General features: G+C 49.1%; 10 protein-coding genes across 10 annotated transcripts; 6 read left to right on the forward strand and 4 right to left on the reverse strand.

Moving 5' to 3' along the window:
• Positions 1-177: 177 nt before the first annotated feature.
• On the forward strand, positions 178-2,159 carry FPRO_10662 (uncharacterized protein; the record flags this gene model as incomplete). Its single annotated transcript, XM_031231649.1, has 2 exons — positions 178-256; positions 313-2,159. 2 exons carry the CDS (start codon positions 178-180, stop codon positions 2,157-2,159), a joined length of 1,926 nt encoding a protein of 641 aa, XP_031081665.1.
• A 223-nt stretch (positions 2,160-2,382) lies between these two features.
• FPRO_10663 (uncharacterized protein) lies at positions 2,383-2,777 on the reverse strand (the record flags this gene model as incomplete). The annotated part of the gene is made up of 3 exons (XM_031231651.1): positions 2,383-2,445; positions 2,499-2,564; positions 2,688-2,777. The coding sequence occupies 3 exons, from the start codon at positions 2,775-2,777 to the stop codon at positions 2,383-2,385; spliced, it is 219 nt and encodes a 72-aa protein (XP_031081666.1).
• A 328-nt stretch (positions 2,778-3,105) lies between these two features.
• On the forward strand, positions 3,106-3,379 carry FPRO_10664 (uncharacterized protein; the record flags this gene model as incomplete). Its single annotated transcript, XM_031231652.1, has 2 exons — positions 3,106-3,135; positions 3,284-3,379. 2 exons carry the CDS (start codon positions 3,106-3,108, stop codon positions 3,377-3,379), a joined length of 126 nt encoding a protein of 41 aa, XP_031081667.1.
• Positions 3,380-5,464: 2,085 nt separating this feature from the next.
• FPRO_10665 (uncharacterized protein) lies at positions 5,465-8,596 on the forward strand (the record flags this gene model as incomplete). Its single annotated transcript, XM_031231653.1, has 3 exons — positions 5,465-6,374; positions 6,425-6,522; positions 6,572-8,596. The coding sequence occupies 3 exons, from the start codon at positions 5,465-5,467 to the stop codon at positions 8,594-8,596; spliced, it is 3,033 nt and encodes a 1,010-aa protein (XP_031081668.1).
• Positions 8,597-8,855: 259 nt separating this feature from the next.
• FPRO_10666 (uncharacterized protein) lies at positions 8,856-10,322 on the forward strand (the record flags this gene model as incomplete). The annotated part of the gene is made up of 1 exon (XM_031231654.1): positions 8,856-10,322. One exon carries the CDS (start codon positions 8,856-8,858, stop codon positions 10,320-10,322), a length of 1,467 nt encoding a protein of 488 aa, XP_031081669.1.
• A 1,536-nt stretch (positions 10,323-11,858) lies between these two features.
• On the forward strand, positions 11,859-13,067 carry FPRO_10667 (uncharacterized protein; the record flags this gene model as incomplete). Its single annotated transcript, XM_031231655.1, has 2 exons — positions 11,859-12,626; positions 12,678-13,067. The coding sequence occupies 2 exons, from the start codon at positions 11,859-11,861 to the stop codon at positions 13,065-13,067; spliced, it is 1,158 nt and encodes a 385-aa protein (XP_031081670.1).
• Positions 13,068-13,769: 702 nt separating this feature from the next.
• Positions 13,770-14,277, reverse strand: FPRO_10668 (uncharacterized protein; the record flags this gene model as incomplete). The annotated part of the gene is made up of 2 exons (XM_031231656.1): positions 13,770-13,954; positions 14,034-14,277. 2 exons carry the CDS (start codon positions 14,275-14,277, stop codon positions 13,770-13,772), a joined length of 429 nt encoding a protein of 142 aa, XP_031081671.1.
• A 4,883-nt stretch (positions 14,278-19,160) lies between these two features.
• On the forward strand, positions 19,161-20,960 carry FPRO_10669 (uncharacterized protein; the record flags this gene model as incomplete). The annotated part of the gene is made up of 1 exon (XM_031231657.1): positions 19,161-20,960. One exon carries the CDS (start codon positions 19,161-19,163, stop codon positions 20,958-20,960), a length of 1,800 nt encoding a protein of 599 aa, XP_031081672.1.
• Positions 20,961-21,538: 578 nt separating this feature from the next.
• Positions 21,539-24,006, reverse strand: FPRO_10670 (uncharacterized protein; the record flags this gene model as incomplete). Its single annotated transcript, XM_031231658.1, has 2 exons — positions 21,539-22,234; positions 22,291-24,006. 2 exons carry the CDS (start codon positions 24,004-24,006, stop codon positions 21,539-21,541), a joined length of 2,412 nt encoding a protein of 803 aa, XP_031081673.1.
• A 493-nt stretch (positions 24,007-24,499) lies between these two features.
• FPRO_10671 (putative dephospho-CoA kinase) lies at positions 24,500-25,318 on the reverse strand (the record flags this gene model as incomplete). The annotated part of the gene is made up of 1 exon (XM_031231659.1): positions 24,500-25,318. The coding sequence occupies one exon, from the start codon at positions 25,316-25,318 to the stop codon at positions 24,500-24,502; it is 819 nt and encodes a 272-aa protein (XP_031081674.1).
• Between the last annotated feature and the right edge of the window lie 1,104 nt (positions 25,319-26,422).

Raw genomic sequence — 26,422 nt, forward strand, 5'->3', positions numbered from 1 at the left:
CGCATGATCCCCCGCAGTGTCGAATACATCCATAATTTTAGCTCCTGAACCACTCAGTGAGTGACAAGAAGTCACTCCATCACATCCCATCACAGCGAGTTCGTCGGCCGCCTCATACCCTGCTCAGCCGCACTGCCTCTCTGCCAGGAGCCCTAAAATAAGCTGCAGTAGGGCGCAATGGACCCTGTATCCCTTGCCGGCTTGGCGCTGGGAGTTGCTTCCATCAGCCTCCAGGTCTACACAGGATGCATTCAAGGTAAGCAACTCTAGCTCATCGTAACCAGCATAACATGTGAAATTGACATCCATCAGGGATACAGCTCCTTGTTACGGCATTGGGCTATGAGGATGAGTGCAAATATCTCAATCTCCGTCTCAGGATGGAACAGCAGCGTCTGTTTTGCTGGAGTGAGGCTTCTGGCCTGCTCGACCTTGATGCCAAGAACCAAGACAAGGTTCTCAACTCAAACGTATTCAATCTTCACCGCCAGACTGTAATTGATCTCCTTGTTCAAATCCAGTGCCTCTTCAATGAGTTTACAGAATACCAGCAGAAGCACAAGAACCTTTCTACCGTCGTGGATAAAGATGGCGTCTTGGATTCACCAGAAAAAGATGCCAAGCTGTCAAACTATCCTATGAGTGATAAGAAACGGAACTTTATCAAAAAGGCCATGGCTGGACTCAAGTCCAAATCATCAGAAAGCCTTACTAGGTTAAGGTGGACTTCATTTGACAAGCAAGGGTTTGAAAAGTTGCTGGCCAAGTTTTCAGTCCTCAACGACAACATGACCAATATCCTCGATCACTCCTTACAGGTCGAGATTCGCAATACCGTACAGGACACCAACCGTGGGGTCCTGTTACTCCACCACAAGATAGCCGATCTGAGTCATCTTGTGTTAGCTCTCAAGTCTCAGCTCGATGCAGGTTCCCGGCTTGGACCATCGCAAATGTCCAAACTGGAAAGGGAAGCCAATGCTGACGCTCTACGGCAATTGTCGAGATTAGCCAAATTCAAGGCCTTCAATGAGACTATCGATCCCAAGTCAGATAGCCCAGCAGTCTTTGATGAAACTGCTGCAAAATTCCTCGATCTTGCAAAGCCGGGCCAGCAGCGCAATCTATTCGTCCCTCGATACCTCATAGAGCTAGACCCTGAGGTGGATGAATCAGAGGCTCCACGATGCGAGGCTTTCATGAAGACAGCAGAAGGCAAGAAGAAGGTTTGGATTGAGTGGAAGGACTATGACAATATAGATACCCAACCAGGTTCGCTATCAAAGGCCGATATCATTGAGAGAGTCCGAAAACTTGCTGCTTTGCTGAACCATAGTCCCAAGCCCGAGGCCTTTCGCACTCCTCACTGTCTGGGGTTCTTCGATAAAGCTGATCCTAACATCCCCGAGGATGACGTTGATATTCTAGATCGAAGACTCGGCCTCATATTCGAGCGCCCATCCGACGATAATCTACAGACCTCTCTCCCACCTGTTTCGCTCCGCGAGCTTCTTCAAGACCCAAAGATCCGCAAGCCTCGTGTTACAGAACGGGTGTACTTGGCACATGCTATCAGCAATTGCCTCCTCTACCTTCATGCTGTACACTGGCTACACAAGGGTCTTCGCAGTCACAATGTGTTGTTTTTCCGAACCTGTGATGGCCGCATAGACTACCGCCAACCATATCTCTCAGGTTTCGATTTTTCACGGCCTGGAGGGTTAGATGAGATGACCGATGCACCGGGAGATGATGCAGAGCATGATCTATACCGACATCCCAACGCCCAGTCAAACCGTCGACGAGATAGAGAGCGTTCGAAGAAAAGCTTCGACATTTATAGTCTGGGTGTCATTCTAGTCGAATTAGCACATTGGCGTCTGGTTGAAGATGTGCTGAGTATCGACATGAGGCGTGCGCGCGGGAGACCTGATGTTGTGCGCGGTGTACGAGAGGCTCTGCTGGAGGAAGACCAAGTCGCATCAGTAGGTGCTGACATGGGAGAGAGGTTTGAAGATGCAACACGGAAGTGTTTGGCTGGAGGTACGGACTTGGGGCTCAGTGAGGGAGATGATGAGACACGAGATGAAGTTGCTGAAAAGTTATCAATGAAATTTTATGAGGACGTGGTAAAGCGATTGGAGGGTGTGGTCGTGTAGAGCGAGTATGGTTTAGGGACGCATTTAGACTTGTCATAACTGAGCGAAACGATGAGAGAAGGGCCGTGAATTAAGTATTCGAACGAGGTATTATTTGAAGACAAAGCTATCGAAATCGTCGTGTCATTAGCCGACGATGGTATCCCTTTGAATTGTCCTCCCAAATGATTCGTGCCTGAACGCCAGAGCTTTACTCTATGATATCCTTGCCCACTGAAATTGTTTAACAGCAGCAGTCTAGGCATTCGAAACAGCAAAGACCAGCGCAGATACCACAGCAAATAGCCTGGGAAGAATATCAGTTAATGTTGCAGAGTTGAGTGAATTGGTTGTTCTTACACCACCGTCTTTGCCTCCTCGCATGCTCATTTCAGGCTGTTCCATTGTCATGGGCTGAACTGGACGCTGTCAAAAACGAGTTAGTTAATCGTGATTCACAATGTTTGAAATCCAATGCTTGACTATTGTGTCTTGGCGATTGAAAAGACTTTTGGTAGAAGCCAAGCCAGAGGTTCGTGGGTGACATACCGGCTGCTCGGTGCTGGTTCGCTCGGCAGGGAACGCTGCGGGGGCCGGTTCACGGGGCATTTGCATGGCCGAAGAAGTAGTAGAAGGCATATTGACGGTTGTAAACGGGAGTATAAGACTGAAATGATTGGTGTGTATAAGTATAGAGGTTTATAGACAAGCAGTTGGTGTTCTACTGTGTATATCACGATGGGTTGAAAAAAGAAGGATGAAAATCAGGCCAGGACAAAGAGCGCAACGTTGTTGTTATAAGGCTCTCACTCTCAAGCAGCTGATTCTACGGACGGGACAGGGTCCACGGTCCATTAGAGGCGGGCCCCATTGACTCAAACGAGGCGTCGGGATTTGGGGCTGACAGGCAGGATTAGCATTGGATTTCCCCTTCAACACGGCACATGGACTCATCCCCAACAATAACATGACCATGTCCATGTCCATGTACGGGCATGTCCCTTCGGTGCCGTGACCTCCGGGCAAGGTCAGCCGGAGCCCACATGGGAGTCACTCTACTGAGGATTCGTCTACTGCAAGACATCACAATTCGGCAACTATCGACATCATCATGACTTGAGAGATACTACCTCTTATCATTGCAGATCCTGCACCTATCAAGTACTGCACAAGTCTCCCACTTGGGCGTGGCTGCTGATGCGAACCGCTCCACGGACGGCACGGCCGATGCCCCGGGCTAAAAAAGACTACTGCTGTACCTAAACAGAGCGAAGAATAGCCTGAGCAGCAGAAAAAGAAACAATGACGTATGCCTGACGGGAACTACTGAGTGGTTGCAGGCGGACCCCTGCTCGCAAACCAGCGTGTTCTGGAACAAGCCCCTAATCCCTTAGGAGTTGGCTCTTCTGCAATGTTACATATTCTAGAAACTATAGAGAGCCACTTTCTCGGTGTTCGGATTAAGGCTTTTCTTCTTGATACACGTATTGAATGGCGAGTTCTTTCTAAGAATAGCTGTGTCGGTTCGGCCGAGTCATTGATCATGGCTTAGAGTCTATCTGGCAGATTGGCACGGTTATAACGGCGGAGAACGTGTGCGTAATCCGTCTGTTAAGCCACTATGGCAACGTCAAAGCTGAGGCTGTAAATAAATGGGTTAACTTTAAGTTTAAGAGAAGGTTGATGTGATTTACCGCAGGGGATTCTTGAATATTATTTTATGCGATAATTAAGTAAACTTGGTGAATAATTCGTCTCCTCCTTGAATTTCTTTTGACATCAAACTTGATGGCTTATGCCAATAAACAACTGAACAAGGGAGAAGTTACCTCGGAAAGTTACCTCGGATTGCTATATCTACCTATGGAGTATCCATCAGATATAAGTTCCAACTCTCTATACTCTGATCTCCCCCAGTCTTACTTATCTTGTGAGAAGCTGACTGTAACAAGGATTAGCATATGCTCGAATTGCTTTTTGACATGATACTGGTTCCCTAGTCTTTAAGCGATATGTAACCTCTGCGAATAATTTAGATAGTCAGTAGTGCTATAAAACTACGTATGTAAAGCTCGTCTGGAACTGTTTAGCGTTTAGAACAGTGCCCTTGAGCGACGAAAGGGAGTTTAATGCATGAATATTGAATTATCTTGCCCTAGATGGCCGCACAGGAATCCGGCGTTCACACAGACTATGCCGTTGGGATCGCATGAACTATGTACTCCATCGACTGATTATTCAAAGTTGACCCGGTGACACCCACATGATAAAGATACGAGCGAGAAAAATATATTATCCACTCAAATAGGTTGGGAAGCCAAACACCTCGTGACTTGTCCAAATGCAAAGGATTTGTAGATGTGGTACAGGGTAGGTAGTTCTACACTCGTAGATGACTTCGATGAACGAAAGCGATAGTATCTTCAATTGATAGTTGAGAGAAACGCTACGTTGCTTTCTATCTAATTTCCATCTTTTCCATGTTACCAATAAGGATGGTTCTCAGTGCTTCATTTTCTGCCACTACATGCATGATACAGCTCTAAGGTGCTAATCATCAATAATAAGCCCAAGATTTAAGCTACGCCCAACACAATTACACTGTCTAATAAAAAAACAGGCTAAAATTGCGGGAAGCTCATCCTTACCCGCGGTTGTATCAATTTCATAGCGAAACATTGACTGTCAGCTGGATGAAACATGAAGCTAACAGGGTCACTCATAAACGTGGTGGTCACAAGATTAGAGAACTCAACAAGAATACGTACTCTGTGTCGATACGTACTTAGATACATACTTCTATAATAACTGCAAAACGGTTTTGTTAGCAGTATGCAAACCTAAATGCAAAGGTAGGTATTCAGTTGGAATAAAGTTAGATCTCAGCATCTAGATTCTGGGATTTACCGACATTTCCCCGCTGTTGAAACAATGAATCAGAAAATGGAGTGGAATGTGAGGTGGCAGTGGAGTTCCTTGATCCGGGGGACTAAGCCACTGAGTATCGAACCTATGATAGGTAAGGTCAGGCCTGCAACCTCCAACAACTTGCCAGGGGCCATATGTTTTTGACGATGCGACCGTTCTAAATCACTCCTATACTTAGCATTTGTTTGATCCCAATGACTTGAATTGCCAATTTTTCCGTTCCTTTTACTTCAATTCTGCCCCGATCGAATCTCCTCGACCCCCTTTCGACCGCCAGACGCTTTCTTGGCTCCTTGGCTCAAGCTCGCTCCCTGTTGGACGGGGTCGCCGCCATCTCCCTCACCCTCGAAATCCTCCTCAACAGTCATCGTCAATAATCGTCTGTATTCGCGCTCACGATGGCTTCACACGGCCAATACCCCCCTGCGCATATGATGCCCAACAAGCATCATCATCATGCCCCTTACGGCTCTCCTGCGGCCATCCCTGGAGGCGCTCCGGCTGGTACCTTCGCCCCAGGCACCAAGATCCAGGTTGGCAGCCACCGCGTGGTGATTCAGAAATATCTCTCCGAAGGAGGCTTCGCCCATGTCTACCTCGTCAAGCTGGCCAAGCCTGTCGATGGCACCGATCAGGCTGTCTTGAAGCGAGTTGCGGTCCCCGATAAGGATACCTTGCGGGGCATGCGCATCGAGGTTGAGACAATGAAGCGTCTGAAAGGCCACCGACCGATCGTCACATATATCGACTCGCATGCCTCCGAGCTTCAAGGTGGAGGATACGAAGTTTTTCTGCTCATGGAGTTTTGCAATGGCGGTGGCTTGATCGATTTCATGAACACCAGGCTACAACACCGCCTCACGGAGCCAGAGATCCTCAACATCTTCACCGACATCGCTGAGGGTGTCGCATGCATGCACTACCTAAAACCACCACTGCTACACCGCGATATCAAAGTTGAAAACGTTCTTATTACCGCCAGAGGATCCTCCAAACGATTCAAGCTTTGCGATTTCGGTTCAGCCGCATCTCCTCGTCCCGCCCCCACTACCGTCACCGAATGTCGTCTTATGGATGAAGATGTACAGAAGCACACCACGATGCAGTACCGGAGTCCTGAGATGATCGATGTATACCGCAAGCAACCCATAAATGAAAAATCTGATATTTGGGCATTGGGAGTTTTACTGTATAAGCTGTGCTACTACACTACTCCCTTTGAGGACCAGGGCCAATTGGCAATTTTGAATGCCAGTTACAGATTCCCAAGTCACCCTGTATTTTCTGACAGGCTCAAGAAATTGATAGGTAATGCTCATTGGCCCTGGCTGTTTGTTTGAGGACTGACATGGTTTCAGCATCAATGTTGAGAGAGAACTTACAAGATCGACCGAATATCTTCCAAGTACTAAAGGAGGGATGCGCCATGCAAGGGCGTGATGTTCCCGTTCAAGATGTAGGTGTACGATTCACCCAAGAAGAATTCATAATAACAATGGCCACAGATTTACAGTCGTTCGCAATCCCACGCAAGAACCGATAGTCCTCAACCCAAGGCCCCAAAACCAGAACAAACTCCTGCTGTGGGTGCCGTGTTTACCCGAGCCGAACCTCAGAAGCAAGTTATTCCTGATGTTGTACCGATGCGAAGAGGACGACCGGCGGCTTCACCAGCTCTGGCCAAGGTAGTCCAGAAGCCGGATGCTTCTCCGATGAGGAAGACTGAGGGGGACCCATTTGCTGCCCTTGATTCCAAGGCTGCTTCCAAAGGATTTGACGAATTATCCTCAAGATTCCCTACCCTCGATCAATTTTCACTATTGCATGATCAAGGCACCAAATTCGATTTTGATGTCTCCTCACCCATCTCACCCACAGGCAATACGTCATCTGATTTGAACGAAAGAGTGACGGCAAAACTGGCCGATGAGGCATTCGCAGCGCCGCAGACCGAGTCTCCTCGACCGAAGCCCGTGTCTAGGACACACTCGGTCACTCCTGTCGGACACCATGCTGCAGTTGCTTCACCTCCCTTGGAGCCCCCCCTTGCTAAGACTTTGTCTGCACCAAGTAGACCTGACATTAGCAGGGCGCAGTCGATCATTAGCAACAACCCCGAGCTGCAAGCGATCTCTTCTCAATCCAACTCCCGATATGTCTCGACTGGCACGATGACCTCGACACCTCCACCTGAGAAGTTCAGCCGGGATGTGGAACGACCTGTTCAGCGCGAAATCGCTGAATATTCTCGTTCCAGCAGCGCTACAAGGCAGGTTGACCCAAGTGCAGCGCAGTGGAACGCAGAGGAACCCCGTGCTGCAGTCTCACAAAGAATTTCGGCTTTTCAGCAGCCTAGTCATGAACGTCAGCCATCTTCATCGAGGCCCTCACTTGAAGGCGGCCGTCCTCGTGCTGATTTCCTAGAACCTGCTGCTCGCGCCTCACCAGCCCCTTCTCGGCCACGACCTGCTAGTACGAATCTTGAGGGTACGACTCTGGATTTCTTGCGTGAAAGAGAGGCTGCATCACGCTCATCAAGCCGACCGCCCCAATCTCGCTCCCCCTATCAAGAGCCAGCTGACGAACCACGCACGTCGAGCGATATGGAGTTCTTGAGAAGTCTGGAGGATTCGGAGCGTACCAAGTCTAGCAAGCGTTCCAGCTTGACTTCGCTTTCTGGCAACAAGAACATTCTGGCAGGAAAATTCGGTGATGCATTCAAACGCTTCGAAGGCAGCTCCCCTAACAATGGGAGAATCCCTTCGCCAGAAAGGGACATGGCACGTCGTGATCTCACTCCTATCGCAGGCTCTGAGGCAACTGATGGACGCAGTGACGATGGTCATTTCCACGATGACGAGGATCGCATGACACCTGAAATGAGGCGGGAAATGGAACGGCTGAAGCTTCAAGAAGAGGAACAACGTGTGGAAGCAGCACAAGCCGAATATAGAAAGCGGGTTGCTGCAGGACAGCGCGGCCCACCAGTTCCGCCTAAGAGTATTGGGGGAGTTTCCCGTGCTGTCAGCATTCAGAACAGGGTTCAGAGTCTCTTGAATGAAGACCAAAAGCCGCCCAGCATCCAAAGAACTGCCCAAGGTTACGGAAAGTACACTGATATTCCGGAGACTGGCAACAAGCCCGAGAAATCTCTTCCTGGAGTTCCCAAAAAGCCCTTGATGGTGGCAAAAACACGGGTCAATTCACCTCAAGCACGAGGTCCTTCTTCGACATCTTCTGCGCCCCCAGCTCTTACATCCAAACCCCCAACGAAACCCCCAGCTCCAAAGAAACCAGTGCATCTCAACAGTCTGCCCACTGGCCCACGACCATCATCACCCCAAAAGCCCACACGAGCTCAAACATCGACGGAAGAGCTGATTGAATTTCCCGGACAACAAATGGTGGACATGACAGCTAAAGAGAAGGATGATTATATTCAGGACTTTTCCAAAAGGTTCCCCAGTCTCGGTTCGATCGAAATGGTTGAGCGAGAGATTGGGGGCCAGAACGGAGGATCAAGCCGGTAGATAGACATTGGTGAAGGGATTTAGAACTGCCATACTGCACATACATTTGAATATACTCAGCGCATAGCGTCCAGAATGTTTCTGGTAAAAGAAAAGGTCCTGTTTCTAGATGATGAAAGCCATGTATATGGTGGGGTTATGCATATATGCAGTATACTTCCTTATCTTATCTCCCAATATTTTTTTTCGGTCCTTGACTTGTAGCAGGGAATTGAAGCTTTCTGCAGCGACTACTCAGCATCAGAATAAATTCGACAAAATGGCCAAACGCAAGAGACAAGCTATCGCTCAAAACGAACTTGCTTCTGAGCCTTCGATCAAGAAGAAGGCAAAGGGTACTCAAGTTCTTAAGGAAAAACCTGTGAAGGCAAAGACTTCGGCGCTGAAGAAGTCTACCACGACCACTTCGAATGCGCCCGAGACTATCCAGATCGTTGTCGGCTCCTACGACCGAATTCTTCACGGATTGACAGTGACGGTTGGAGGAAAGGAGAAGGCTGAATTCGCCGACACATTTCTCTTCAATGCTCATACCTCGGCGATTCGCTGCGTCGCTGCGTCGCCCATTTCAGCGCCCGTTCCTGGACAGACACAAAAAGTCATGCTTGCCTCTGGCAGCACTGATGAGCGGGTAAACGTTTACAACTTGTCGGCGCATCCTCCCAGCCGAAAGAACCAGGAGATCCTGGCCAAGGTTGCTCCGCGACCAATTCTCGAGAACCCCAAGAACCGAGAGGTTGGCACGCTTCTTCATCACTCTTCGACTGTGACATCGCTATGTTTCCCTACACGCTCAAAGCTACTATCATCGAGCGAAGACTCTACAATTGCGGTCACACGAACACGAGATTGGTCTTTACTTAGCAACATCAAGGCACCTATTCCTAAGCCTCAAGGCCGTCCTAGCGGCGACACAGCGCCTTTCGGTGGTACACCTTCTGGCGTCAACGATTTTGCCATCCACCCCAGTATGAAGCTTATGATTAGCGTCAGCAAGGGCGAGCGATCAATGCGATTATGGAACTTGGTCACTGGCAAGAAGGCTGGAGTTTTGAACTTTAGCAAAGACATGCTGCAGGAGGCTGGCGAGGGGAAGCATTCTACTGGAGAGGGCCGAAGAGTTGTTTGGGGAAGCGTTGACGGAGCAGATGAGTTCGCGGTAGGATTTGATCGGGATATTGTCGCATTTGGCATGGACAGTGTGCCCAAATGCAGGATTATGGGATCAATTCGAACAAAGGTGCACCAGTTCTTCTATGTTGCACTGGACAGGGAAGGGGATGCGACACTACTGGCGGTTGCTACAGAGGACGGTCGCATCCTGTTCTTCTCAACAAAAGAATCGGACCTTACACAACCGGAGTCGGAGGACAAGAAGCTCCCGACAGCCAAGTTGATGGGTCAAATCGGCGGAAAAGCCGGCGGAGTTGAGGGCCGAATCAAGGACTTTGTGGTGGTGCCGAGTGCGGAGGACGCCTCGACGCTGTACGTGGCTGGCGGGAGCAGCGACGGACGGGTCCGCGTCTGGCGGGTGGGCGTACCGGAGCTGCAAGGTAGCGACAATGCAGAGGAGGGCAAGGGAGAGTTGTTGGGGACGTATGAGACGCAAAACAGAATCACATGCATGACGGCGTTTATGATGATACCCCGGCCAGAGGGAGTTGAGGAGAGTGAGGATGAGCTGGAAGATGAAGAGGAAGAGGAGAGTGATAGCGGTGAAGAGTAAAAGAGGATGTTGAAAATGCATGTTATTGGTTGGATATTTGCGTTTGTTGTGATATACAGTAGTAGCTAGCAATCTATAGACTAATGTCAGATACTTATGGATGTGAGGAATTGGAGGTGGTGATGTGAGAGTCAGTTGTTTTATGTGCCCAGAATCACATGCAAATCGAACCAAGCATGCCATTGAACTCGCCACAGCCACTGAGTTTGCGCCAGCGTCAGACCGGTCAAGAAAGACCACCTACAGACATGATATGTGTGTAGAGTTGCAGTGCAGTATCAACAGTTGCAAACAAACGAATCGCGCCGCGGGTTTCCCTTTAGGGGTCTTGGGTCACAGCTCAGGGCCCCAGGGGATTGCTGATCTTGTGCTGTAGTTAATGGATATGATTGAATCACGAGGGGGTCACAAATGCAAGTCAAAGCAGAATTGCCTTAGTCTGACCAACCACGGAGTCTCGAATTCAAGCTTGAGGCGTTTTGAATGTGGGGTAATAGACGGGATTGGATGGAGGATGACGATCAAGAATGTCAACAACAGGCACTAGATGTTGAAGACGATATATTCGATGTCTACAGTTCAATCTTTACAATAGACATGACCGTCAACAAGTTATAGAGTCTCAAGTTCATCACTATTGACTCCCGTGCAACATCATCAGTGACATTGGATCTCTACAGAACCAGGCGGGGGGACTCACCCACCTAAAAGATACAGGGGTCCAGGGCCCTCAACAGCTGCTGATATGCAGGTAAATGGGGCACATCTACGTAATTCCTGGGGCCCTTAGTCGTGAAACTGCCCGTCCCTTGGTCTTGTGAGCATGTGAAGAGCGAACCCGACAACCTCGTTCAGCTCATTCGTTTCCCTTTTCAGTTGAGGCTAACTAGTACCTTACGTGCCGTCTCTCTCTTTTCTTTTTCCTCTCTCTCACTCTCTCGCTCTCTCACTGCTCTTATTACTGCTCTCTTACTCAGGTGCTCTCTCTATTCTGGGTCTCAGGGCTGGGTATTAAACAGTCCTCCTTCTGTTTCCTCTCACCCATCTCCTCATTCCTGTCTTACTCTTTCTTTGCCACTCAATCCCAACCTCGCTATAACAGCTTCAACAACAAGATATTTGAAGCTCTTCAATTCCTCTCAGCATTTGCCGTTTATCCTCAATTGCTTGACTTGCTTCGGATATCCCGGTCCAACTAGCTTTAGGCCCTGTGCTCATTAGCTCGCGCTGTGAAAGCAAGTGGTGGACAGGGTTGCAGAGACTGGACCCCAACAGCTTCAAATTGTTTTATCCGGGACAGACAATCCCTCGGAAGCTACACCAATCTTTGCTTAGGATTCATACTAAGCTGAGACTGGTCGAGACTGTGAGTATAGTAGCACTGCATTGTCCAAATATTGAGACTTGCAGGTTTCAGCTCACCTCACCTCAGCTGAACCCGAGCCTCGTTCATAAACCATTGCTGCCCTTCACCATTGCCTCGATACCAGTTCCTAACAGCCAAAACAGTCAGTCATACGAACCCTCAGCTTCAAAATGGCCGACGATGGTCCTCCTCTTATTCGTCCCGTTCCTCGAAGACCCTTCGATCTCAGTTTGACAACTCCTACACCACCAAGCGAGAACTCATCTCCTTCAACTCCAGCGCCAGCTCCAGACCCCAATATTGCGCGCTTCCTACAACCAACTCCCGAGCCTGCGAGCGCAGGTCTTAGCAGGCCTCAGTCGTTCATGAATTTGACCTCCTCGACGCTCTTCGGAATCTACTCTCCCACAACGTCCTCTTCGCGCGACCGTGTCTTTGCCGATCGCGATGAGCTCGATACGCCCTGGGGAACAGGCGCTCAGACACCCATCAAGAGACCTAGCATTGACGACGCTACGTTTGATTTTCTGAAGGATCGCTCGCACCACATTCGTCGTCGGTCCTCGATCCGAGTTCACGAACCCGCTGGACCCCTAAAGCATTCTCCATCTGGTGGTGCTCTGGTATTGAGAGGACTTTTGCTTTTCGTTCTCGGCTTGGGATACGGTGTATTAGTCACATCGCGCTTCCACGAGTCGGACAGTCTTCCGTCTCGTGCTACGTACAACTGGGGCCATTTGACTTTTTGGGGTCTTGCTGGCGTTGCACTGGGCGCGCTGTTCCCCTGGTTTGATCGAGTATGGGAGAATTCGTTCGGCGACAACGGGGATGAAGCTGTGTTAGAAAACAGTGCTTCAGCGAAAGATGACGATCCAAGCACTGACTGGGCGCTTGCTGTCCGGGCTATCGGTGCCTTTGTCGGAATTGTCTTCGCGATTGTAAGTTAGCCAACGACAAATCCATTGTTCCGTGGAACTAACATCCTGCAGCGCAAAGTGGCCTGGGCGTCCACCCTTCAGGTGTCACTGACCTTGGCACTTGTCAATCCCCTCCTATGGTGGCTTATCGACCGCTCCAAGCCCGGTTTTCTACTCTCAGCTGCGGTTGGACTCGCAGGGTCTATTGTGCTCCTCGGTGTGAACCCAGATATGATGCCGGCGCCTACTCAAGTTCCGTTCAGGCATTTGGTTAATGCCACAATGGCAGGCGATGGAGATATGCCCATTCTAGGTGGACTCGCCCAGCAGAAGACACTCGAGACGGGCATGTGGATGCTGAGTGTGCTTTTCTGCAGCTGTGTCTGCTTTGGAAACATCGGTCGTCGACTTACCCTCGGGCCGTCGACAACAGCCAAGGGACGCTGGGCTGGAGTGAGATGATGACGAGCGAGAAGCTGATCTGATGTGCAATCAGCTGTATTGGTCTTTTCACATTCTGTAGCATGAGGTGTCTATGATATCCTTTTCGTTTGGGTGACAATCATGGGGAGGTATATATACGGGCGGGTTTATCGGACAATGGGAACGAGAGGTATGTGTATAGTTATTGAGATTGGATAAGGGCATTTTGCAGATCAAAAGGGATGATATGATGCTTAGTTTACCGATATGGTCTGTTTATGACGACAGCTATTCTGCTCTTCTAGAAGTTCTCCTGGACAAGGTAGAATAGAATAGAATAGCATGGATGGGCTAGGCTTAAATGACTTGAGGAATGATAATGCCATTTCATTCTAAGTTTCAATTCCCAAAGGGAAACTCACGAATCTGTCACGATGTGATGTTACTTTTTATCGTTCAAATACCTTGGCTGTAGATCCAATCTGCTGAACCTGCCATCTCGTACTATCGAGTTGAACCGCCATTGGCCCAGCAAAGAATTGAATACCGCTTGCAGACTTTTGCCTGTTCTTGTTCCCTTTTCTTCTTTTACGAGTCTTGAATTGTTTCCCAATGCCAAACCAAAATATGTTCGCTCTTTAGTTACGGAGTACTCCATCATGGATCAACCCTGCAACAGCCGACGATCATCGCGTGACGCAAGCTCTACAACGTCATTCGTGTATCAGGTCCAGAGCAGATCTAGTTTGCGCTCTTGATCGCCTCCTTGACGGCTGCTGATTTTTCTTGAATAGCGGCGCCAAAGTCGACGTTGGAGAGGCCAAGCATGACGAGCATACGAGGATTTTGAATCATCTCGTTGATCGTGATGGTACGTGTGCAAACGTCGGTGTAGGAAGCGAGGGCAGCTTCAGGGCCAGAAGCGACTGTAGCAGAGAAGATAGTGTAAGCCCAGGTACACTCTCCCATCGAGGTTAGCAATAGGATAGCTTCTACTCTACTCACCACCTTCGTTCTTGGGGATTTGTTCAGGGTGCTGGACTTTTCGACCAGCAGCAATGTTGTCCAGCTCGGTCATGATATAATGAGATCTCTTGACGAAGTCCCAGACGTGGAAGAGGCCACGGTCAACATTGGGGGGAGTCCATTGAGCATGAGACTCGATGGCTGTGATGAGGTCTGCCAAGCGGGCGGTGATGTCTTGACGTTGCTCTGCGGTAGGGAGTTGAGAGATGGTGTTAGAAGCCATTATGAGTGTGTGAGTGTGTGATGTTGATAAAGGAAAGGTCAGCTTGGAGTTTAGAAAAAGATGAGAAGATTAATAAAGAAGAGGGTTAAGGGCAGAACAGACAGAAAAAGAGGAGAGAGAGAGAGAGAGAGAGAGCAAAAAAACAAAACGTAGCATCAACGTCAGAAAAAGCAGCTTCCCCGCTGCATCAAGTGTCGTCTGTCCAATTGCCTCTTTACGCAGAGTAAAGCAAATACTCCATTTCCTCTCTAAAGCGTCCCTAGTACGTCAGGGGCCCCTTGTGGCTTTCTTGTATCTCTCGTCGTAAACGTTTACCGCCTGAAAGGACTGAAGTTTATGCCGTCTCAGCCATTGAACGATCGGAGTAACGTTGATAATACCTTTGCTCAAAACATTTGAGCTTGAATGAGCGGGATTAGCCCTGGACTTGCACGGTTCTTGTCAGCTTGTTCGGGCACGAGAAGCTATCACGAGCAGGGGAGCTAGACGAAGGGTTGAGACGGTAAGCTCATGCACAGACAGACCGTCTTCTTAGTCCTAACAAACTTAAGGGAAGGGGAAAGACATGTGATGTTGGAGCAAGTTGACGGAGGAAGCCGTCCAGAAATAACGAAATTGCCTTGGACAGAAATTAGGGTGACGTTAAAAGTATTAATCGTATTTACTAAGAGAATAATGCTCATAGGCAGAGAGGTTCATTCTTGAGGAAGGATCAGATCAGATCAGATCAGATCAGAGAGAGCTTAGTTCAGCTAATGTGGGGGGAGGTTGAATTCAGGGTCCTGGAGCTCGAGGTCTGAGGTTCGACATGGGGGCTCTTGTTAGTACCTAGTTATCAAGTTGGTAGAGAATCAACATATAGAAACAGAAAATGGTCATGTGATGAATCGCCTTTCTTGGCAGTGGTTCTCACACATGATCAGTCTTGATGATAAGTCCAGCCCAAGAAGACAAGTTGCATTGACTAAGCGGAAGAATCAATGTCCCTCGTCAAATCTAACTCGGCATGGCCAAGGGTGGTCTATCAACAACGACAACAGAGCAAGTCAGTCCTGATTCGAGAACCAAGAAATCGGAGATGGTCTAGAACAATTGGAACACTTTGGCGAGTGCGAACCGATCTAACTAATTTCGAAGGGACAAGACTATAGTAAGCGTCATCCAAAGAAGGGTCCTAGGGTACGGTTCCCTAGCTCATGATGAGAAAAGGGAACATTCCAAAGAACAGGTACAACGAACAAGTCATGACAGCCTGCTAAACTCTGATCACGTTTGGCGGCTAATAATCAGCCAACAGAGATGGTGCCTCTAATAATGTAATCATCGGGATGGAAATCGTTGCACACACGTGGCATACCTAAGATACCTAGAGAAGCACGTTTTCAACTCGTACTGTGCTGTGCAGCCCCGGAAAGCTGGAAACGTTGTGTGACAGGCTGCAGTAGTAGCAGCAGCGAGAAGAGAACGAGAACTGCTGTTTGTCTCGCTGTATCAGGAAATCGTTGCAAGGGAGGCTGAAAGGTTGAGGGAATGGACTGGCCGCATCTCGATCCGGGCCGCCACACCCTCGAGACTGGTTATTGGATGACAAGTGCAAGGCTTGAGAAAAACGATGATGCGTAGACTGGGCCAACGGTTTGAACTGTTGATGCCAAGAGTAGAGACCGAGATCTGATCTCAGAGCAACTCTCCCCTTTCTGGAGGCAAATAAAGATTTGATCTACATTTGTATTGTCAGCTAGAAATGTGGTCTCCATCAAAGATTAGTTATTCAACAAGGCAAAAAAGAGAAGGGCGAGAAGAAGAAAAAAAAAAAAAGAAGAAGAAAAAAACAGATCGTTGGCATCATGACCGCGGCCCATCATGGATCCTTTACGGGACCCCCCTAGTCTCATATGACGCCAACGACTTTCTTTTTGAGCCTCTATCCATTCGAGTCACGACCTGACCCTAGAACCTGGACTTTAGCTCTTACTGTGCATACGCCAGCCCTGCCAGGACCGGTAGGTAGTGTCTAGTGTCTAGTGTCTACCTGTCTCTGTGCCCCCCGTAGGCCCCCCTCAAGTCTCAAGTCTCCCAATTCATTCTACCACCTGCATCTCTCTCTCTATCCAATAGCGAGGCTCTCTCGCTTAGACGCAAAGCTCCATTTTGTCTCGGAAACTGCCAGCCCGTTTTTATTGTTAATGGCGGGTTTCCCTCTCAACTATTAAGTAGCGTCGATGCGCCAGTTGATTCACCCGATGGCCGCTGCAACTGCAGCGTTGTCTCGATCGTCCTCGTCAGCCAGAATCTCGGAAACAAGAAACAGCCGAGAGTCCCTTTCACGATAACCCCCGACTCACAACGGACTTTGGGTGCATTTTTTCGACTGCGCGCGCGCTCTGTATTCCGCTTCCCGCGGACGTTGCAAGAAGGAAAAGAGGAGATTGTCCTATTCTGTACACACACAAACGAGAGCAAGATCGGCGACAGATGCGAAACTGGGGTCTTTTGCCGCGGGGACAAACAAGTCTTGATCGAGTACTGTCTACAACGCTACAGTCCATCTTGTACTGAGAACCCTGCCCTGCATCGCGATCGGTGATACTGGTTCCTATGGTAATTGGTCATGCTTGCGCTTCTGGAGGGAGGGCAACTCTTCGGTTACGCTGTGAAGAAGGGGAAAGTTTCCTTTGTCTGTCTCAATCCTATCAGCTCAGTCAAGAGTTGATTCCCCTCCCGTCCCCATCACAAATCTTGGATCTTGGATCTGAACGTTTTTCTTGGCTCCATTGAGCTGGGATGTGTTTTATTTTAGGTTCATCCTCCCATGCATCCCTGGTTTACAGCACAGCGCACCACAACACAACACAACACTGCACTGCACTGCACTGCATAACACGGCACAACAAAAGCAGGGAATTAATTAACAAGCTCCCGATTGTCGAGATGAGTGAGGGGGTTTAGGTTCCGGTTGCTGCAGCAAAACGGCGACCAAAGTCTATCTATCCGGTGCTCGAAATGGATTACCATTCGATATCCGGCAGCGCCGTTGGTGTTTTGCCCCGAATACCTCAAGATAGTTACTGCTAGTGGCTTAGATTTGAGGTTTTCGCCTCAGCGTCATCAGTCCATGACCCCGTCATCCGTTTTGCCTTGTAAGACAGAAGTTGATGCTGCTGTTGTGTGACTCGAGAGCTCCAGGGTACGAGTTCCTATGACCATATCACTGGCTTCATTCCTGTGTGTCTACTCCGTAGGTGTAGGTGTCCTTCAATCAATCACCTGAGCACAGTATTCCATGACCGTTTGAACCCTGAGATGGGTTTAGACTGGAGGAGGCGTCTAAAACTCGTGATATACATACGCAGGGTCCTCTCAAGTTTTCTAGGGGACCCTCTTTCTCTCCAGCAGAGGCCACTAGGTGCTTGCTAGGAACTGCCTAGTGCTAAAGTTGGAAAAATCTACAACATCTCCCAGTTGTCTAGCCTGTTCCGAAGTACTATATACATGCCAGAGACTAGGGCCTCTCCACCAAGTTTCTCGATATATTTTGTATAGAGACAAGACAAGTAACAAACCGCCTCGCATCCCCCATCTCTGTTCCCTTCCCTGAGTAGTTCCCTCTGATCTGATTTGGCTTGGTTTGGCTTGGTTTAGTCTAGTCTCGACTCGCCTCGCCTCGTCTTGTCTCTCGTAGGTGCTTCTATGTATGTATTCCTCATCTTGTAATGAAACTGTGACGCCTATGATTTTGCCCTTTTCCCTTATCTTCAAAAACATCTCTCCTTCCTCTTCACTTATTCAAATCGGACACCGACAACTTGAGCTGAATTGCCAAGTTCTCCTTTTCTCCCATTAGGGAGCTCTTCTGTCTCTCTATCTCTATACTTATCACAAAGGTTAGTCCTTTTACATCGACACCCCCAAGCTAGACTCTTGTCTCTCCGCGTGCCTCTAGAATTGTCCCCGGATTGGTAAGTCTCTCTGGTGTATGACGGTCTCTATTTGCTGCACCTCATCTTCAACAACCCTTTATCCTTGTCGACGTATTCTATTTCGGCACTACGGCCTGGAATAGAAGACCCCATCTTTTCCCCTTTCCCATTTCTTTCTCTCTTATTTAGCAAGCAGCCCCCTTCTTGGTCCTACGATAGTTCCCTTCTCATAGTCTACACGGTACATATTTGAAGGCTGAGACTCCGGAGCCAACCCCGTCTCCCCCCAATACCCCTGTCAGAGATCCCAGAACAAAGTGGGCTCGACTTCGGCAGCCGTTTTAAACGATTCTCGTCATCTTAAACCTATGACATCTTCCCGCTGCTCAAGGAGTACCAGTACTACTTCATCTCATTAAACCCCCACCAATCTCTACACACGGCTATCTTGGACACCTCTTCTTACACCACGACCACTTTGACTCACACAACGGAGATGCTTCGCTCAAAATCAGCGATACGATCTTTGTAATCTTACTATCTCACAGAATCCATGTCTATCTTGTCTACGGCTTGTCCTCGTCATCTGGACACTGCTTCGGCCTCATTCATGCACTCGACACGCTATCAACGGCTACGCCAACAAGACCGCAATACTCGTCTTCATCGCCAAACCCAGCAAACACGACGACGATATAGCACATCATATAACGGTCAAGGCATCGCATAGAATTCGGGGATATCAACAACTTCTTTTCTATTCACCTCAAAGCAACACTACTTTACTTACCTCTGGCTCCTTTTACCAACAACGCATCATTACAGAGGCTCGCACCTTATTAGAGAGTTTCGACGCCCGCTACGACACAGCCAAGAGTAACGACTCAAGAACCAACCTATATACCCCCTATTTCTTTTTACAATACTCCTGTTGTACTATACGCACGCAATCTATAGACGTTCATGTCCTCAGAAGGCACGTCGCAAGCTGCTGCGACCGATTCCGCCTCCGGCCCCGGTCCTGATGCCGGTCCTCGATCGTCGCGGACTCCCGATCCGCCCTCCGATTCCGATCACGAACCTCCGGACTCGGGCCGGCAACCGACACAAGTAACACAATCGCAATCGCCTTCTGCTAATACTTCTCGCCATCGCGATGTCGCCCCCCGCGATTTCGTCCGGCTCTTCCAGTGTCAGATCTGCTCACTACCCCTAGATGAGCCCATCAGCCTCCCCTGCGGTAAAAGCCTGTGCCGGCGCTGTTTACCAGGCACACACATGCGCGCCAACATAACATATCCCGCTGCCCCAGAACGACTCCGTGGATTTAAATGTCCCTTTGAGGACTGCAGTAAGGAACATGCTGTTGGCGACTGCGCTATTGATGTTGTGCTCAACAAGACGGCGCAACACGTGAGGGAAGAGATCGAGCGATTCAAGAATGAGTCCTCAACCACCGAACTGGCGACCAAGGTCATGTGGCCTGACCCTTGGGCTGCTGCAGGCGTTTCTTCCATGAGGGATGACGATGAAGCATACACAAAGGTGATACCCGGCGGAAAGGTCATCGCCACTTATCGCCTAGCCGAGGAGGGTGACCTGTCTTATGAGGCCGATATACACTACGACGAAATTACATCGGCGACGCCATCACCACCTCCTGATGCTGATGCTGATGATACAGGGCTCGTTCGAAAAGCGCAAGACGCCACTCGCGCTGAAATGGACTGTCAGGTCTGCTATGCACTCTTCTACGATCCTCTTACAACCTCTTGCGGGCACACGTTCTGTCGGTCATGCTTACATCGCATACTTGACCACTCACGGTATTGCCCGATATGTCGTCGCCCACTGGCTATCAGCCCCCTATTAAGTCAAACTTCATCGCCTTCCAATCAGACTATCAAGCGCATCATCGAAACATTCTGGCTGGAGGAAGTCAACGCCCGAAAGGAAGCACTGGACGCCGAGAGGGTGGCTCAGATGCAGGATTATGACCTCGCACTCTTTGTATGCACACTGTCCTTCCCCCAAATGCCGACATTCCTACACATCTTTGAGCCGAGATATAGACTCATGATCCGGAGAGCACTGGAAGGAGACCATACTTTCGGTATGGTTATCCCTAAACGGCCCCAACATCCTGGTGATGCCAACTTTCATCAGCTAGGCACGCTTCTCCGCATCGTCAACGTCCAGTTCTTCCCAGATGGTCGGAGTCTTATCGAGACTGTGGGTCTGTCACGCTTCCGCGTTCTCGAACACAGTTACCTTGACGGATACATTGTCGGCAAGACTGAACGGATAGACGATGTTAGCCTCGAGGATGAAGAAGCTGCTGAGGCCGCCGAGGCAACACCGATAGAGACTGAGGATCAACAACAACCCATTCAGGCTATGGATACTGCCCAGGAACCCACTGAACCAACACCGACATCTCCATTACCGCGATCTGATTCTTCCAGTCCACACATGCCAACTTCAATCACCGAGATCGACTCAATGTCTACACAGAATCTTATGCACTACGCATCATCTTTCGTCGCTCGAATGCGTCAACAGAGTGTTCCCTGGTTGACAGAACGCATGTTGACTATATACGGCGAGTGTCCAGAAGACCCTGCCATCTTTCCATGGTGGTTTGCCAGTATGTTGCCGGTTAAAGACCATGAGAAATATCGACTCCTGGGCACATCCAGCGTACGCGAGCGACTCAAGATATGCTGCACGTGGATTGTGGAATGGGAGACATCCAGATGGTAAGTGAAATCTATAGCCTGGCAACTTTTCATGCATCCCATGCCCCATCAAACTACCCCTATGACTTTCATTTACCCTTCATTGAGCTTGTGCTCGTCGTCGTGTCCGTCTCCCAGGCTAAAACGACGTCTCCCATTCCAGGACAAAGCTGATTCATGGCCGCTCAGGTCCATCCACGGCTGCACAATCCTCTGATTGACAATGCTTGCCCTACTATCTCTCGCTCGGCTTGGTTCTGCAATTCGTGCTCCTGCTTTTCTGCTTTGCTGTGCAGTTGTTGTACGAAGCACAAGACGGTTCGCGGAGTTGATGTTATTCCACTTCTGACACGAACAGGACGATTACGACTCGACGGTAGCTAGGGCGGTTTGGTTTGCATCATGGCATTATAACGCATCAGATGTTACAAGACAAAAGTCACAGAAGGTGTTCATTTACATGGTATTGAATGTTGATTGGGTTGATTGATTCGTTTGGGAGGCATTTAGTCATAGCATCTTATAGTAGTGATTTTGCGGATACCATACCCCCATAGCTAAACTAGACATCTTTCACCCCATGTAGCAAGTTTCCAATTTCTATTACCAGTTTACGGCTTGGCCGTTCGTGTCCTGTGCTGCAGTAGCATCCCCCCAGGCTGGCACAGTAGTTCCAGGGACGTCAACCCATGTCCCAGGCATGATGTTGTCACGATCTTCTACTTCTGCTGCAGGAGGCTTTTGGTCTTCATTCCCATTCACTTCCGTGGGAGTCCAGATGCCCACATTGTTGTCAGCTCCTTGCTCAACACTGCTTGTGGTCTGCTGTTCGCCCCAGGTGCCCGGAGCGCAAGAGCCTGGGTACGTGTCTTCGCCCCAATGAGCTCCGCTCTTTTTCACAGTCTCATTGCTCTTGTTCGAATGGTTTGAGCCACCTCCCCAACCGTTTTGGTTCTGATCTTGCTCACCAGTCGGTGGTGACACAGGCCATTCTTCCGGCTTACTATCCTGAATGGTCTTATTATTCCAGTCGTTAACTGCCTGATTGTTGCTCGTATCCCAGCCGCCTTGGTTCTGGTTCTTGTCTTGGGCCGGTGCGTCCCAAGCATCTTGGCCATTGTTGTCAGCTGTTCCGTCGTTCCAGCCAGCTCCTTGGTCGTTATTTTTGTTCCCGCCGTTGGACCCGTTGGACCCAGCCTTATCGGAACCTGGAGGCTGGCCGTTTTCCCTGGGTACAGAACGGTGACTTTCCCATGCGTTGTTTTGTGACTTTCTCTTATAATATGGATTGTCCTGGCCCTGGGTCGATGAGTTAAATCCGGTCCGGCCCGTGTGTTTCTTTAATAATCACTTACAGTAAGACTTCCAGGAGGTCCAACATTATTTTTCTCCGCTTTGGAAACCGGAGTGTTTTTGTTGGTTTCAGGGCTCCTATGTCCATAGTAGCCAGCGGGGGGTACGCCTGCAGGAGGGCCCATGGCATACCACGAAGGAGGGGCCATTCCTTGAGTGATGGGAACATGCGAGTATGCGTCTGGTGTTGGAACCCCTGCGTAGCCCTGGTGGAATTGTGGCATCTGTGGATAGTTGGGATACTGCTGCGGATTGTTGAAACCATAATAGAAGGGGTTCTGCATCGAATGAGGCTGACCCATCGGCAGAGGGCGACCGAAGGCGTCACGCTCTGGGTAAAGCGCATTGCTTTGGTGGTTCCCGTAGGCAGGGCCGTCGTAGGCTCTCATGACATTGTGTTCTGCATCGTAGTAAGCGTTAGGTGCTGGGTCTTGTGGAGTTTTGATCACGCGCTCTATCTGAACGACCTGAGCTCTGATGGGCTCGATAAGCTGCGATTGACGCATATGAGGAACTGGTAATCCTTCGGGATAATTGCCCTTCTTGACTCCATCCTTTTGTTTAGGCTGTGCCTTTGCTTTTCCTTTCATAGTTCTGAACTTGCCTTGATTTGTGTCTTTGGAAGCTTCGGGGGCCTCATCAGCTGGGGCGGCTTCCTGGTCTTTATTGGTTTCATTTTCTGGTTCCTGTTTCTTCTGATTTCCTTGTTTTCCTTTCTGCTTCTTGTTATTCTTCTCCTTGCCTTTGTTCTGTTTCTTGGGCTCCTCTTCTGGCTCAGTTTCCTCTTCTGCTTCGTTGGGTGAGTCAGAGGTTTCTCCTTCAATCTCTTGCTCTTGTTGCTGCTTAGCCTTTTTGTTCATTGCTTTTCGTTGCTTCTTGGTTAGAGGCTGGGGGGCCGCTTGCTGTTTCTTTCCATCTGTCTGCTTGACCTGATTTTTGGTTTGACTCCGTTTCTTAAGTGCTAGGATCTCAGACTCTGAATCTGAGTCAGAAGTATTGGGGTCAGACTCTGTTGGTTTTACTTTCTTTAGACACCTCCTCTTGTTCTTACCAGATTGTCGCTTAGTGTTGGGGGGTTCTTCTTCTTCGTCCGAATCAGAAGTTTCGGGGCTTGGCGGGGTGATTTCCTTGCTCCTTTTCCGGCCTACTCTTTTCAATATCTGTCGACCCTTTGTACATCTCTGACAGGGACAATCTGGTGCTGGATCAGAGTCCCAGTCACTCTCGGTGTCTTCTTCGGACTGTGTCTGTCTGTGCTTCTTCTTCTTTCTCTGCCTCTTGTGCTTCACGCACTTAACTGGATAGTCAACATCAGAATCGGTGGCATCAGAGCTTGATATGTACGCCGACTGACTAGAATCTGACTCAGTCTCTGGGCCGGAGTCGGATGCCTCATCTGAGGAGTCCATGGGAGTTGTGGTAGTGGTCTGCTTCATAGCAGATTTGATGGGACCATTCTGGCCAAAGTCAAACCGGACCTTCTTGACCTCGGCCTTTGCTTCGTTGGCAGGCAGGGGTGTATAGGTACGTCCAGTGCGCGGGTAGGTGATCTTGACGGTGTCCTCTTCGGACTCATCATCAGTGGTGACCTCAACACGTACGACGTCTCGCTTCTTAGGGGGTTTGTTCTGAGGGATGGCGCCGATAACAGATTCGATTGTTGTTCCAACTACCCATTCGCAAAAATGCGAGGGGAGTTTCGTTTTGCGATTTGACATCGCACCAAAGAAGTTTGCTGTACCAAAGAAATTGTCAAGATAGTGTGTCTTCAGAAAGGTCAAAAGGTCAAGAAAGAGATGATTATGCGTTTGTTTTGAGGTTGGGTCCAAGACGTCGCCCTGATGGCATGGGCGGTAGTCGAAGGTCGTTGTTGTCAACTGCTCGCAGCTGTCAGGGCGATGCGAGGACAAAGTGATAACAGCCCTAGTGCTTAGCAATCTACAGATCAGAAAAGAAGTGTAAAGAGGGCATGTAGAGGCTATGTCTTGTTTTGGTGAAAAGATGTAAATATAACAGAAATGAACTGCGCTGAGATGAAAAGGCTTGGTTCGTGGTTGAGAAAAGAGGCAGGAGCGAGCTTGAGTTGGGGCTCCTTCCTCCTTGTGTGTAGGTAGGTAGGTACCTACCTATATAATTCACCTTGATGTATTATCCACCCTCCACCTAGCCACTAAAAGAAAGCAAACTCCCTAAGGCACCTATAATTCACTATCACAGCTTCGCATTCAACTTCATCTCCTCCCATCTCTCATTGATAATAAGATTCTGCCAGAACCTCCACGTCGCAACAGCAACTGCTAGAGGAGGACATCCAAGCAACAACCATGACCACCAATCGGGGCTCGCCTTTCTCAGATCCTTGATGGCCTTATCCAGCTGCTCCTTCAGCTCTTCTCGTGACCCGTCGTTCCAAAGCACAATTCCTTTGCCTTCTCCTCGTTCTTCACATCGCCGGGCCTTTTCTCGAACATCTGTCTGGCTACGCACTCTGTTCTCGGCATCTTCCAGGCTCAGGTGAGGATCACGCGCACGCAGACGCTGCATCTGAACTGCTGGGTCGTGGACTGCCACTACAGCTGTGACGCCGCAGAAGCGGTCGAGGCCACTCTCGAAAAGGAGTGGGATATCCAGAACCACAGCCCAATGACCTCTGAAGTAACATCCAACGACGGACTTGAACATTTCCCATCGGACAGCCGGATGAACGATGCGATTGAGAACTGATCTGTCCTTCTTTCGCTCCTCTGAGTCGCCAAACACCCGTCTCCCCAATGCCGGTCTGTTGAGTGGTCTGCCTTTGCCGTCTGGTCCATCCTCTGGCATCTTCTCTGATGGCTCAACGAGAAGTTCGGGTGTTGTAGGCCCGAAATGTTTTACAATAGCTTCATACCCACGAGTTCCCGGCTCCACAACCTTGCGCGCTAGAATGTCTGCATCTATGATCGGGAGGTTGTAGGGTTGCGATGACAGCATCGACGACACTGTCGACTTGCCTGTGGCAATTGAACCCGTGAGACCAATGAGAAGCATGATGGCGTATCTTGATGGCTGCACCGGTCTTGTGGTAATAGAAAACCTCGGACTCTAGAAACTCGTCAGAAAGTCTTCTAAGCTAATTTCAAGATCACCAAGAGTATCCTCATGTATCATGATTAAGATAGGTCTTCTTACCTGTTAGCGAGGTATAGACCTAACAAGGTGAGGCAATAAGCTCAGGTGGTCTTTTTTTTTCTGCCCTTGCCGTCAGCCTTATGTAAGGCTATAGAGCTTTAAACTTTCTCAATAAAGGCTTAAACAGTAAGGCCCCTATTGTTGGGGTGATGTCAAGGATAAGTTGATTCTCTAGCTACGTGGGGCTTGAGAGCGTTGCTTGAGTTGCGTTGGTGGCCCACGTGATGTGGTGGCTCCAATACAGGTGGTTTTAAAAAGGCTTCTCTTTCGAGATTTGATAGTGGCTTCTCAGATCTAGAATGAGATGAGTGTATCAATGGATGTAGTTGACAGGAATGATCTGATAAACCTTGGGCCGATGATGCAATTACCGAGGATGTTCGAAACAGTCAGAACAGCCCGTGTTAGCTAACCCCACATGCATCCATGACTTGCATTAGTAACTTGCACCACATTAAATCAACGACATGTGATGCTATTTTCTTTCCTTCACGCAGAACAATCACAACGGGGCCGTTTTATACAATTTCAATTAACCGTAGCAGTGAGTATCCTCATATGAATGATACGAAGCAATTTCCTATCTGCATTTGGTAGGTAGTGTGTCCTTGCGCAATCTCATAACAGTCCATGCCCTTATCCGTGAGACGTCTTATTCATTGATACAGTCTCAATCGCATAACTGAGCATGAGCTCTTTATAAGTCGAAAAGTCGGACAAAGGACGAGAAGCTCTATCATCCCTTTCAAAAGTCAGCCTGTGTCGCCGTATTGTCTCCGTACTACTTACATGGAGGACACGGTGACAGTTCAAATCAAATTCTCGATCGAGGGCAGAGCCAACTGCAAAATCATTAGTACAACTTTAACTCATGGTGGTGAGATATTTTACAGCTTGCGGTTAATGATTTCCCAATGAATGATTCTTGTGGCTTTCGTGGTATGTCTCCAGATTATCAGCTCA

The sequence above is a fragment of the Fusarium proliferatum genome (genome assembly GCF_900067095.1).
Source record: "Fusarium proliferatum ET1 genome assembly, contig: FPRO_scaffold005, whole genome shotgun sequence".
NCBI classification, from domain to species: Eukaryota; Fungi; Ascomycota; class Sordariomycetes; order Hypocreales; family Nectriaceae; genus Fusarium; species Fusarium proliferatum.